The sequence below is a fragment of the Corythoichthys intestinalis genome, chromosome 8, assembly GCF_030265065.1.
Source record: "Corythoichthys intestinalis isolate RoL2023-P3 chromosome 8, ASM3026506v1, whole genome shotgun sequence".
In the NCBI taxonomy this organism is placed as follows: domain Eukaryota; kingdom Metazoa; phylum Chordata; class Actinopteri; order Syngnathiformes; family Syngnathidae; genus Corythoichthys; species Corythoichthys intestinalis.
In genome coordinates this window covers 50677190-50691659 of record NC_080402.1, presented here as the reverse complement: position 1 = coordinate 50691659, position 14470 = coordinate 50677190, and the positions used below count along the sequence as shown (strand labels likewise).

Here is a 14470-nt window from a genome sequence, read left to right as displayed (position 1 = left end):
TGACATTTTTTTCATAAATGTTGCCATCCAGTGTATTTGTTGAGCTAAAGGAGTTGCTAAAATGTTTAAATATAGTTTGACCAAAGTTTAGGTTTTGTGTGTATTTTGCGCATGTATTTTGATTGTGAATGCCAGTTCTCTTTGCGTTGTTGTGTTAATTGTGTGAGAATAGGGCCTCAGTAATACAGATTGAAGCACATTTCTTCTTGGTGACATTTTTTGAGCGATATGAGTATAGTTTTGTAGTATTTTCACTATATGATACTTATGTGGGTTGTGACAGAGTTGCCGAAGCTTATGTCAATAAACGGCACGGTCTGAGCTAGGAATCTGAATGCCTGTGTCCACGCTCCTTTCTCTCTCCCACTGTGGATTAAATAAAACAACAGCGTCAGTCAAGGGGAAAAACGCACTCACTGGCTTGATCCCTAATTAATGTAAAACTCACCATTGACACCTTGTGGCGTATTTAAATCACTACCTTGCATAATTAAAGAGTGACCCTTTTTTTTTTTTTTTTTTTTTTTTTTAAAGAATTTTACAAATTGTATAAATACAAAAACATCAAGAGGGGTTTCAATATAAGATTATGATAACTTGTACTAACATTTATGTTTTTAAAACTACAAGTCTTTCTATCCATGGATCCCTTTAAAGAGATTTTTTTTCTTAGATTTTTTTATTTAATCGAAAATATTTATTTTAAATCACTTAAATAAGTCCATAAGTAAATAAGTATATTCTACTCTTTCAAAGAACAGCCTTCAAACGTCTCCTCCCAAAAATTAACTGCATTCTACAAAAAAAAAATCATTGATTTTCAAAGATGAAGAATAAAAAAAAAAAAATAGCCACTTTTGTTTTGTATTAGCTAAAGACACTTTAAAATGAAATGAAAACCACTCTACCTAACATAATTGATAGTGTGCTTTCAAAGCACTTACTCATGTAATAAGAGCATTTTACAGAATACATGACATCAAACAAAAACAACAATACAATCATTACAAAGCAAGTTTTATTCTCCATTTTTTACACATTGGTTTTATCGATGAAGAGAATTGATTATAGCGTATGTCTAATTGTTCACTTAAACAATAACAGCACGCATGACTTGGCAAATGTCTGCTAACTCAAAGAGTTTGAAAATAAACAAGCAAGTGCAGCACGGTCCAAGTAATAATCAGTCCGAGATCGAAATACACTACTTGCCAAAAGTATTGGCACCCCTGCAATTCTGTCAGATAATGCTCAATTTCTCCCTGAAAATGATTGCAATTACATATGCTTAGGTAGTTATATCTTCATTTATTTTGCTTGCAATGAAAAAACACAAAAGAGAATGCGAAAAATTTTAAATCATTATCATTTTACACAAAACTCCAAAAATGGGCCAGACAAAAGTATTGGCACCCTTTGAAAAATCATGTGATGCTTCTCTAATTTGTGTATTTAACAGTTAACAGCACCCGTTACTTAACCTTTGGCAAATAACAGTTGGTGGCAATAACTAAATCACATTTGCAGCCGTTTAAAATGGATTAAAGTTGACTCAACCTCTGTCCTTGTGTGTACCACATTGAGCATGGAGAAAAGAAAAAAAGACCAAAGAACTGTCTGAGGACTTGAGAAGCAAAATTGTGAGGAAGCATGGGCAACCTCAAGTCTACCAGTCTATCTCCAAAGACCTGAATGTTCCTGTGTCTACTGTGCACAGTGTCGTCAATAAGTGTAAAGCCCATGGCACTGTGGCTAGATGTGGACGGAAAAGAAAAATTAACGAGAGATTTCAACGAAAGATGGTGCGGATGGTGGATAAAGAACCACGACTAACATCCAAACAAGTTCAAGCTGTCCTGCATTCCGAGGGTACAACAGTGTCAACCCGTACTATCCGTCGGCGTCTGAATGGAAAGGGACTCTATGGTAGGATAGCCAGGAAGACCCCACTTCTGACCCAGAGACATAAAAAGTCTAGGCTGGAGTTTGCCAAAACATACCTGAGAAAGCCAAAAACATTTTGGAAGAATGTTCTCTAGTCAAATGAAGCAAAAGTAGAGCTTTTTGGGAAAAAAACATAGAGTTTACAGGAAAAAAAAAAAACAAGGCCTTCAATGAAAAGAACACGGTCCGCACAGTCAAACATGGCAGGGGTTCCCTGATGTTTTGGGGTTGCTTTAGCTGCTTCTGGCACTGGACTGCTTGACCGTGTGCATGCAGTGGCGGACTTGGCAATTTTGGGGCCTAAGGCGAACATATCCAGGGGCCCTCTTCATGGGTCAGGGTTAAAAAAGTGAGAAGTGTGTGGAGGAAATATGTTCCGGTACACTAGGGCTGTCCTAAACGACAAATTTTCTCCTGATTAGTCAGCCGACTAGTTTTACGATTAGTCAACAAATCTATTATTAATTTAGCAATTAAATTTTTGTTGACGCTTATTTATTCACAAAACCATTTTGGAACACTTAAATATTTTATTAAAGTACAAATAATCATGTAAATAACAATAATCACAAATAAACAATGAGGTTAAATGCTGATAGCATTTGCTAGTGCAAAAGAATGGAAAGTAAACAGAACACTGAAGACCCTCGCTCACAGCACTTTGGCTCTCATGGAGATCACATTCGCTCATGTGTTCGAAATAAATGATAGCCGACATGCAAAGTAGCAAGTATGCTGCAAAAATAGCGAGCTTAGTGGCGTGAAAAACACGGGAGAACTAAGTGAAGCTAATGAACAGTGGAGCTAAGCGATGCTAAACGGAGTTCAGCGAAGCTAAACGGCGCTAAATGAAGCTAAGCGACTGATACGCAGTCCGTCGTCGTGGAACAGTCCATTGTAGTGCAGGGAGAGATAATATAAATGCAGCATTCAAATGGCTTTCTTTTTTGTTTTGTTATTTGCTTGTTTGGTATGCTGACATACTTATACATGACGAATAGTTGGGGGTGCTGCTGGCTCTGGTGGCCCAAGCCGTTGCTCGTTGGAGCAAGGGCAGCTGGTTGGGGGCCCCCTACTGGTTGGGGGCCTAAGGCGTTTGGCTACTTTGCCTGAATAGTAGATCTGCCTATTTGTGCATGGCATTATGAAGTCTGAGGACTACCAACAAATTTTGCAGCATAATATAGGGCCCAGTGTGAGAAAGCTGGGTCTCCCTCAGAGGTCATGGGTCTTCCAGCAGGACAATGACCCAAAACACACTTCAAAAAGCACTAGAAAATGGTTTGAGAGAAAGCACTGGAGACTTCTAAAGTGGCCAGCAATGAGTCCAGACCTGAATCCCATAAAACACCTGTGGTAAGAAACTCATTGATGGATACCGGAAGCAGTTGTTCGCAGTTATTTTGTCTAAAGGTTGTGCTACCAAGTATTAGGCTGAGGGTGCCAATACTTTGTCCGGCCCTTTGTTTGAGTTTTGTGTAAAATCATAATGATTTTTTTTTTTAATTCATTCTCTTTTGTGTTTTTTCATTGCAAGCAAAATAAATAAAGATATTACTTCTAAAGCATTTAAAATTGCAATCACTTTGTGGGAGAAATTTAGCATTGTCTGATAGAATTGCAGGGGTGCAAATACTTGGCCAGCAGTGCAAGACCTTTGGGAGTAGAACCAACACTTCCAAAATGTGGTCTCGACTGTCTTTTGGGGGGACATTACAACTCTAGACGTTGGTTTCTACGGCAGTGGAGCTGCTTCTTGTGCTATAGTTATACTTGACAAACATCGCCTGACTCACACAACCCAATTTCTTTAGTAGTCTGATAAGGTCATGGCGAAACTTAACACCAATAAATGCATACACAAAGGGGTTAAGACAACACCGTAGGAAAGCCACACACTGAGTGGCATCAGTAGCGTACAGGAGGTCATTTTCATACTTGCAGTCCGTATTGCCACCGTTTGCGACGACAAGTGTTGTCCAAAACAAGAGCACATTGTATGGAAGCTGACAGACCACAAAGACAACTACCACAACAAGAATGACCTTGACAGCCTTATTTCGCTGAAAGTTTCGAGCCCGACAAAGGATATGTACAATTTTGCTGTAGCAGAAGCTCATGACCAAGAGTGGAAGGGCAAACGCTACAACAATCTGGCTTGTCTGGAAAACTATCAGCAGTGGGTCAGATGTACTGGTGAAAGGTGTACAGGTGTCATTAATGACTGTGGTGTATTTCATTTCTGGTATGGAAAAAATCAAAGCGAGGCTCCAGACAAAAACAGACAACACCTTGCTAAAGAACATTGCTCGGTTACGGAGTCGGTGAGCAGAAACAGCCTTTGCTATGACAAAGTACCTATCCACACTGATTAAACAGAGAAGCAGCATGCTGCTGTAAGAGGTAACCTTATAAAATGTATGCATGATCTTGCACATGGCAATGTCCAGCACCCACTCTGCCATGGAGTTGGCTGCCCAAAAGGGGAGCGTGAGTGCAAATACCAGATCGGCAAATGACAAGTTCAGCAGGTATACATCCGTCATGGTCTTCAGGCGGTGGAAGTAGATGATGGTGAAGATAACCAAGAGGTTCCCCACCAGTCCCGTGATGCTGATGATTGAGTAGAAGGTTGACATGAACCAGAGGCGGAACTGGTGGTTGTGTGTTTTGTCACACTGCTGTGGAATGCCGCTATAATCCAGGAATTCGGTCATGTTCTCCTCATCTTGAGAAAAACAAGTCTGCAACCAATCAGGTAAAATGATTAAAACAAAGTTAAATCATAAGTATGTGCTGCTAAAATGCGTATGACACCGAAAAAGCATGTTTATTTCTAGGGCTGTCAAAATTATCACGTTAACGGGCGGTAATTAATTTTTTTTAATTAATCACGTTAAAATATTTGACGCAATTAACGCACATGCCCACGCAATTAACGCACATGCCCTGTTCAAACAGATTAAAATGACAGCACAGTGCAATATCCACTTGTTACTTGTGTTCTTTGGAGTTTTGTCGCCCTCTGCTGGCGCTTGGGTGCGACTGATTTTATGGGCTTCAGCACCCATGAGCATTGTGTAGTTATTGACATCAACAATGGCGGGCTACAAGTTTATTTTTTTGACTGAAAATTTACAAATTTTATTAATGAAAACATTAAGAGGGGGTTTTAATATAAAATTTCTATAACTTGTATTATCATTTATCTTTTAAGAACTAGAAGTCTTTCTATCCATGGATCGCTTTGACAGAATGTTAATAATGTTAATGCCATCTTGTTGATTTATTGTTATAATAAACAAATACAGTACTTAGGTACCGTATGTCGAATGTATATATCCATCTTGTGTCTTATCTTTCCATTCCAACAATAATTTACAGAAAAATATGGCATATTTTATAGATGGTTTGAATTGTGATAAATTACGATTAATTAATTTTTAAGCTGTAATTAACTCAATTAAAAATTTTATTCGTTTGACAACCCTATTTATTTCATATTTCACGCGGTGTTTTATGCTCCTGAATGAAATAGACCGCTTGGATGTGTGTGAAAGCAATCGTTTTATATATAAAATTTTTGAGTCCCGCGACATGTAAATGAGCTACTTCCTGCTCCAGTTTCAGTTTTAGGATGAATGCAAATGTGACATCACGCAGGTCCACGTCTCGCAATACAGCATTGCTTTATAGCATGCACATGGACTGCGGATTCAGCTGATTTTGCGGATTAATTCGTTTATTTTTCGCATCACGCCAGCCAAACGGCTGCAGAAAAATGTTGCTGCACCAGGGAGAGGCGTGTGAGCCTTTTTGGGGTTTCAAAAGTTTCCCATTCACCGTCGGATATTGGCCAAAACAAGCCCTACTACTGTGGGATCATTTGACTTTCGAGGAAGTGAGAATACATCATGTTTTGTGTTATGTCAAATACTGGGATCATTTTAATAGCTTGTCACACATCCCCCCGCCGGGAGAGCACTATACTCGGCTTATTCCCCCCTTGGTGTAACCGGTGTTCTGTCAAATTTTGCACCCGATCAGACATTGCAACTTTGTGTTAAAAATGGCTGCGAATACAGCGATTACAAAGTACACACTACAAACTTTGTTTAAATTAAGGACTATTACGTTTGCTCATGGATGGGGATTTAGAAAAGCTCTCCTCAGACACATTGTGCCATGTTAGCTGCACAACAACTGCAGCCACTCTCCTATGACTCTCTCGCTGTTTACGTCTTCGCCGTATAGTAAAGCATTATTTTTCCACATTCGTGTTGACCATGTGGCAGCTACGCACTCCTCCGATGTCGGCCGGTTGGTCCGGTGGTCATTGTCCAGCTGCTTCCCTGCAAACAAGCCCTCTGTCCTCACCAGGGGAATGACAAGCTCTAACTTGCTCGCCGGCGGTTTGCCGATCAGCTAAGACAATCAACAACCCCGCAGCCGTGTGAAATTATCCGGGCTAGTTATGTGTGATTATTCGCTTCGAAGACTTTGAAACATTACTTGGTTCGGGTTAGCATGTCGGCTAGCTGTCATGCCTCTTGGTTTTTTTACATTCTCCGAAGCCGAGGCAGGGAAATGATAAAAGCCCAACTAACTACAATGGCATAATATATCGTTCCGGAGGTGTGAGAGTAAAGGTGAAGTTGACAGTTTTGACCATTATGGAGTAATTTTGCCATGTTGTACTGAATAAATCCATTATTATTATTTCATATTCCATTTAGCACAAGACTGTTATTTGTCATAACCATACCATTTATTTAGCTATTGGGGAAAAAATACTTGGATAAAAAGAATATCCTGTAAAAATATTGAAGTAGAGAGACTGAAACAATGACATTTTTCGGGTTTCTTCATCGCATTTTCCTCGTTTTGAACAATTCCCCCTCAATGGGCTGAATAGTAAAACAGATGAAACCATTCTCCTTCCGATGTCATCCTCCTGTTGGGGATGCTAGAGCCCTATAATGGTAGGCGTGGCTAACCGGCAGAGTAAAAGATAAATATCTCGTCATCTGCGCTTTGCCAAATTGTTGTATTTAGCTGAATTGTGTCAAAATATGATCCTAATTCTCATAATAATGCTATTTAAGACTTTTTTTCTCCTGTCGTACACACTAAAGGTGCTGAATGGAATTTGTCACTATTTTTACACGCAACTACCACCTGTTTTGTTAAACTCGTGCATGGCATGCAGCCTTGTACGAGCACGAACATAAAGCAACGAGCGTTTGGTCCATCAAATCAGCACCACAAATTAAAAAATGGCAAACACGATGTTTACCGCAGGTAGCAAGTTTTAAGTGGGTTAGAAAAGTGTTTTTGCCAAGTGGAGACTAAGCAGAGGCTCGGTCAAACAGCACTGCTGCCGCGCGAGTGGACATGAACGGGCGGGTCCTCATCCAGAGTGTTTGACTCTCTATCGAATCTAATTTTGCTGCTTCGAGTATTCGTTTAATTAGAGTGAAGTTGTAATGATTACTTTTGAAAGTGTTGCATTTAGTTTTATTGATTTGGGTGGACACGCTGGCCTCTGGTGGCAACAGTGAATACGCCATAATTCGTCGAACATGACTGAATCCAGCTGCTCCCTGTTAAGACCGACATAAGGTATATCTGTATTTTGTTTTTAATACGTTTCTTTATGCATTCATTATTTAGTTTAAAAGTATATTTAGTGATTTTTATGGGAATATGTGTTTGAACGTTTTTTTTAAGAGATTTGTCATGAAAAAAAAAAGCATTTTATAGCATTTAAGCTAGCAGACTTTTGCGATGCAAGTTAGCCAATTGTTCTTTTGTTGTACTTAGCTCCTCAATTATTTATGTTTTAATAGTGTTTTAATTTAGTTTTTAAATGCATTTAATGCTATTTTGAAAGTGCAATCTTAGCAAGCCAAAATAAATATTATTGCAAACATAAATACTTGTTTCTAAGGTTTTACATCTCCTAAAAATTATTCTGCAAGGCATTAATTGTTTGTAATCCAATTACTCGATTATTCAATCGAACTAATCAATAGATTACTTGATTATTTAAATAACTGTTAGCTGCACCCCTAGCTCTGTGTACTCATCAGGGTATTGGTGAAGCATGCATGGAGTACAAAAATATTCTAAATGAAAACTAAAAATTCTGTATAGTACCTTTAAGTATACTAGAAAATACTATACGTGTGAATCAGAAACATTTTCATAATGGGGCGAAATGCCAAAGTTAGCCTATGCAGGCCATTAAACCACACGTCAAAAATAGTAATAGTAACCTACACCAAGTATGGAAAGAGGGCAGGTATTATGATTACTATTTTATGGTTTGTAATTGCAGACTTAAACAAAGACTTCAGATCTTTTCTTTTATTTTAAGAATCTGTTTGAGCAACAATTTAGTTTATAATTGACCATACTTGTTTTGAATGTTTTAGGCAACCAGTCAAGGAAGTACCGCACCCATGTTTCAGCAGAGCAAATACATTCAATAGGAAAATGTGTCAGGAAATGGATGGGTGGATGTTATTTATTTATTTATGTTTTTTTTTTTTTTTTTTTTTTTTTTGGTCAGACTAATTTAGTTTCCTTTTATGTAGATCCAAGCAGGTAGGAACAGGCAACCATTCTGAGATTAAAATTAGTAATTAATTCTAAACCATTTTACATTGTTCTGTGCGCCAACACAATATTATTTCTGTTTTTGACAGTTGTGTTTTGATAACAATGTTTTTGTTGCATCCTGTCTACTGTCTATTAGAAGCATAGAATGTGAATTTTGTATTCATGTAAGTCGCACCAGTTTCAAATCAGTGTCTGACTTAAAACCTAACTTTGAGAAAGTTGACTTCACAGCAAGAGCGTAACAAAAAGCTTAACAAACATGCAGCAGACATGCAGACAAAGAACCATTAATAGCCATATTCACATCGATAAGCAATTTAAAGTCTTCAATCAACCTATCAAGCAGCTTTTATTGAGTATTAGCGATGACACAGTGAAAACGTACGCCATATGGGTACGCATTAAAAACAAACAAACAAATAAACAAACTTTTCAAGCATGAGTGGTATTTTTTTTTAATTGGAATGTGTCTTACCTTTAGAATAATTGCCCATATGAGACAAACAGGCAGAAAATGCGGAAAATCTGAAAATAGAGAGTATACATTTTTTTATAAATAACTTCATTTAAAGGGTACCACGGATAGAAAGCCATGTAGTTCTTAAAAGATAAATGTTAGTGCAAGTAATAGTAATCTGATATTAAAACCCCTGTCAATGTTTTCATTTTAATAAAATTTATAAAAATTTAAATAAAAAAAAAAAAAAAATAGTAGCTCACCATTGTTGTGACGTTGCAGGACAGTGACGTCACATGGGCTCCCTGCCGTACTTCCACAGTGTCACACTTTAACTATGTAAGGTAGTGATTTAAATACACCACAAGGTGTCAATGGCGAGTTTTAAATTAATAATCGATCAAGGCAATGAGTGCGTTTTGTCCCTCGACTGACGCCGTAGTGTTCATTTGAGTGTTGTCTTCACAACAAACAAGTCTCCTGATAATGGCTCCCAGCATCATAGTTTGTATATTGTGACTAAATATTGCAATCCAGTGTATTTGTTGAGCTAAACGAGTTGCTAAAATGTTTAGAGTTTGACCAAAGTCTGAGTAAGTTTTATGTGCATTTCGCATATCTATTTTGATTGTGAATGCCAGTTCTCTTTGCATTTTTGTTTAACTTTGTGAGAATAGGGCCTCATTAATACAGATTAAAGCACTTTTCTTTTTCTGAACATTATTTTTGGAGCGATATGAATATTATTTTTGTTTTATTTCCACTATATGATACTTATGTTTGTTGTGAAGGAGTTGCCGAAGCTTATGTCAATAAACGCCTGTGTCTACTCTCCTTTTTCTCTGCCTTACAACCCACTGTGGATTAAAGGAAAACTACAGCGTCAGTCAAGGGACAAAACGCATTCATTGGCTTAATTTAAAACCCTCCTTTGACACCTTGTGGCGTATTTAAATCACTACCTTACACTACACTACCTTACTTTTTTTTTTTTAAAGTGACACGTGGAATTTTGGCAGCATGGCCATGTGACGTCACCGCACTGCGATGTTAACAACAATGGCGACCTACTAGTTAAAATAATTTTATTGAAACAAAAACATTAAAAGGGGTTTTAATATCAAATTATTATAATCCGTACCAAGATTTAGCTTTTAAGAACTACATGTCCTTCTATCCGTGGTACCCTTTAAGGAAAAGAAGAACACAAAGATTTTTTTAAGTATTATATGTATACGAATCGATTCTTTAGCATGTTTTTTTTTTTTTGTATCAGGTCTGATTAATTAATTGTGGTTTCATTGTTACATGCCATGTTGTAGATCCCGATGACTTCAATATGTACATTTCCATTAATTTATGAAGACACAGTAAAGGATGCAAAAATGAAGGGGTGCTAATGATGGTGAGCAGGAATGTACCTTCTTTAACCTTTGTTTCAGTTGATCTCTTTCTTGATACAGCAATGAATTGAAACAGACAACTTGGTGCAACAGCTAAAAAAAAGCGTGATCGTGGCTTTTCAAATGCAAATCAATGAGCTGATCAAATCCGATTTAAGTGCCGTTTTGGGAATTCACTTTTACAAGGAGATTCCATTTTTTTTTTTTTTTTTTTTTTCCCCCAGAATTTAGAGTTTCCATATTTTTAGACCGCCCATAGAGAGGGCTGAAAGTCTCACTCACTTTACTCGTGTTGTTTTTCTTCTGTTTGGTCTTAAAAAGTAACTGTTAATGATTATCATAGTGAGTGTTTTTTTTTCTCCATGTCTTTTAGTGTCTCCTAAAACCAGAAAACTGCCCGTTCGGAATGACTTTAATTTTGGGTATTGTCAATGATCAGCTTTTTTTTTCTATACAAGCAAACAACCTAGTGATCATTAGGGGTGGGAACTTCTTGGTACCTCATGATACGATACGATTTGCAATAAAAAGCTCACGATAACGATGATCTGACGATATGGCGATACGACTATTATTGATACATTGGTCAGGAAATAATTCAAGGATGTTCGACAAAACAACTCATAAACAAAAAAACAAGCTAGAATTATCCTTCTGCTGTAAGTTTATTTCTAGTAGACGTCCAATCCATTACATCTGGGAGGGTGGTAGAAAATGAACCCCTCCCACTTTAAACGGGCTCCTTCAATTTCAGTGGCCTTCAGTGACAGCCAATGCCAGGCAACAAGGTCATTTTGGGCCATTTCAGGTCATCAGGTTGATTTTCTGTCACTTCCTGTTGATTTGGGGGCATTTTATGGGTCACTTCCTGCTGATTTTGTGTTACAAAACAGGAAGTTATCCGGGAAAGAATAGGCAGTGACTCAAACTCAACCGGAAGTGAACTGTAAATGCCCTAAAATGAATAGAAAGTGACCTTGAAATGCCCCGAAAATCAGAAAGAGTGACTGTGAATGCTCTAGTTTCGATAGAACAAATATTTGTTCGCTCTTACCAATTTTAATGGATTGGACGTCGAGTGCCGTCAATGGCAGCGATAGAGTTCACTGAGACACTATATTGGTTAAAGATTTTGTTAGCAACCTGTTCCTTTTTTTTTTTTTTTTTTTTTTAAACATTGACACCTTTTAAAAACGATATCTCGATTCTTGGCATGAGCGTATTGATAACCTTTTAGGATGCAAAGTATCAAGATATATCACCATTTCGATATTTTGTCACATCCCTAGTGAACATCCTCTGGTGATCATATAATATTTGCCATGTGTTGTGCGATGTGTCCTCACACCATCAACAATTTTATGACGGCTCGTTTGCAGATCAGTTGGATTATGCATGAAAAAGCGTGGGGGAAATTACATTTTTTGCAAGGTCCCTTTAATATCTAGCTTTAGGTATATTTAATTAGATTTTCGCTGTCAATCCTACAACAAGGCAACAATTAGAAATAACATTTTTCTTGCTATGCCTGTCAGTTTTAAATTTTTCTCTGGAAAGAAATATTTTACAACTGATATTAATATAATCATTTTGTCAACACCCTGATTGTATTCTAGTGTCATTTGAGTTGGTGGGTTACTTACTGCGAGCAAAAGGCATGTTGACAGGGAGCAGGAGGTAAAGCTACTAGAGAAGAAGTGCAAATTCATGTGGTTTCCTTTGAAACCAGAAACAGGACTCAGATTTACTTAAAGTAGTATGTACAAAAAATAGTCATGATACAATTCAGTGTTAATTATTATATCCTCCACCAAACCCCACCCCACCCCACAAAAAAGTAATTAATTACATTTACTCTTATTACTGCAACTAAGTAGTTTTGTGTGTAACTTATGATTCTAGGAATATTCTTAAATATGAGTAATTTTACTTTTACTTAAATAAATTTTGTTGCAATGAATTTGCTCAAATACATTTTGAGACATTTCTTTTACAAAGTAAAACAAATTAAAATAAATGAAATGAGCGGGAGAGAGGGATTTCTTTTTTTAAAGTGCTACTTGAAGTACATTTTTTACATCAGTACTTTACAGTGCCTGTGACAGCATATAAAAAATTTTAAATAGCATTTTTATGTGAATTAGAATCATATTTTGAGACAGTTCGACTATATACTGTACAGCAATTTGGCAAAGCGCAGATGACGAGAAATTAGTCTTTTAATCTGCCGTTTAGACTCGTCTGTCATAATAGCGCTTTAGCGTCCCCCGCTGGATGATGACGTCTGCAGGTCACGATTTCATCTGATTTATAATTCAGCCCATTGAGGGGGAAGATTCAGAACAAAGACAATACAACAAAGAGGAGCAAAATGTCATGATTGTTTCAATCTCTATACTCCAATATTTTTACAGGATATTCGTTTTATCTAAGTATTTTTCCCCAATTGCTAAATACATGGTATGGTCAAGACATATAACAGTCTTGTGCCAAATGGAATATGAAAGATTAAAAATGCATTTATTCAGTACGACAGGGCAAAATTAAAATGAAAAATGGTCAAAACTGCCGACTTCTTCCCTCCCTAATGGCATTTTATGCCACCCGAGTTAGTCGGGCTTCTGTCATTTCCCTTCGGAGACAGAGGAAAGAGCGTCGTTCTGTTGCAGCCATGGCCGGCTGGCATTGCTCATCGCCGGGACTGAACGTCTAAAATAGGCCATTCTCGGTGGACAAACCTGCCGACATTGGAGCGGGTGTCTGCTCTTGGCCAGGCCAAGGAAAGCGCATTCTTGGCGGACACGCCTTTATCGGCCGGCAACCATGGTGTGCGACGAGCCGCCGGTCGTCGGCTGTGTGGCCTTCTCGGTGGACAGAGAGTATTTTCACCCACAAAATGCAAGCCACCTTCTTATTAAAACGTGTGCCATGATCCCAGTTTTTGACATAATATAAAAACACGCAGCTTACTCACTTCCTTGTCGGTCGAATGGTCCCACAGTTGTCGGACTTGTTTTGGCCATTCAGCGGTTCACGGGAACTTTTTGAAACCCAAAAATGTTCACACGCCTCTCACGGGTGCAGCAACAAAAGCCTGCAGCACAATGGGCTGGCGTGATGCGAAAAATAAACGAAATAATCCGCAAAATCAGCTGAATCCGCGGTCGTTCTGCATACTGTAGTACTGGCTGTAAACTGAAGATGATTATCCCGCTGACGTCACATTCCCATTCTGCCTCAATATAGGAAGTCACTCATTTTCATGGCACAGGATTTGAAAAATTGAATAAATATATCGATCGCTTCCACACACATCCAAGTGGTCCATTTCATTCAGGAGCATTAAGTACCACGTGAAGTATGACATAAGCATGCTTTTTGCTGTCATAGGCACTTTAACTTGGGTAGAACTTCAACAATCCAATAGTACTTTTACTTGGGCAGATTTTTGGGGGGTGCTATTTTTTACTTCCTACTGTACTTATGAGCAAATCATAGCCCAAACCTGTGACAGTATAGATAAGGAAAAGCTGCTCTTTCTCTTAATGTAATAATCAGTACAGTAATTATTCACAGGGAAGCAACAAAAAAAGTGCAATCTAGGTGAGATTTAAGGAAGTTCATGTGAATTTGTACGGAAGTGTTATTACATTCACTTGGGAAAAGAAAAACTGTGTTTTTTGAGTAATTTCTTCTGGGTGGAGATTTTTAATATACAATTTTCCTGTATTTTTTCCACATTTTTTTGAGTAATGAATTTTTTAAGGCTGTTATCAGTCAATCAATCAATCAACTTTATTTGTATAGCACATTTTAAAAATCCGCCAATGAGTCCAAAGTGCTTTACATACCATAAAACAGCAAAATAAGTTAACTTTCAAAGACAAAACACATAAAAATAAAATAAATAAAAGACGAGGTCATAAACAGTCATTGCCCATTAAAAGCTGAAGAAAAATAAAATGTTTTAAGGCGTGATTTAAAATCCGTAAGTGAAGGGGCCTGTTTAATCGTAAGTGGTAATTGGTTTTACAGCCTGGGC

At 37.7% G+C, this 14470-nt stretch overlaps 1 protein-coding gene across 1 annotated transcript; it reads right to left on the bottom strand.

Moving 5' to 3' along the window:
- Window positions 1-790: 790 nt before the first annotated feature.
- Window positions 791-12181, bottom strand: ccr7 (chemokine (C-C motif) receptor 7). Its single transcript, XM_057843846.1, has 3 exons — window positions 12072-12181; window positions 9044-9093; window positions 791-4688 (listed from the first exon to the last, which is right to left on the bottom strand). The coding sequence occupies exons 1-3, from the start codon at window positions 12085-12087 to the stop codon at window positions 3666-3668; spliced, it is 1089 nt and encodes a 362-aa protein (XP_057699829.1). The 5' UTR covers window positions 12088-12181; the 3' UTR covers window positions 791-3665.
- Between the last annotated feature and the right edge of the window lie 2289 nt (window positions 12182-14470).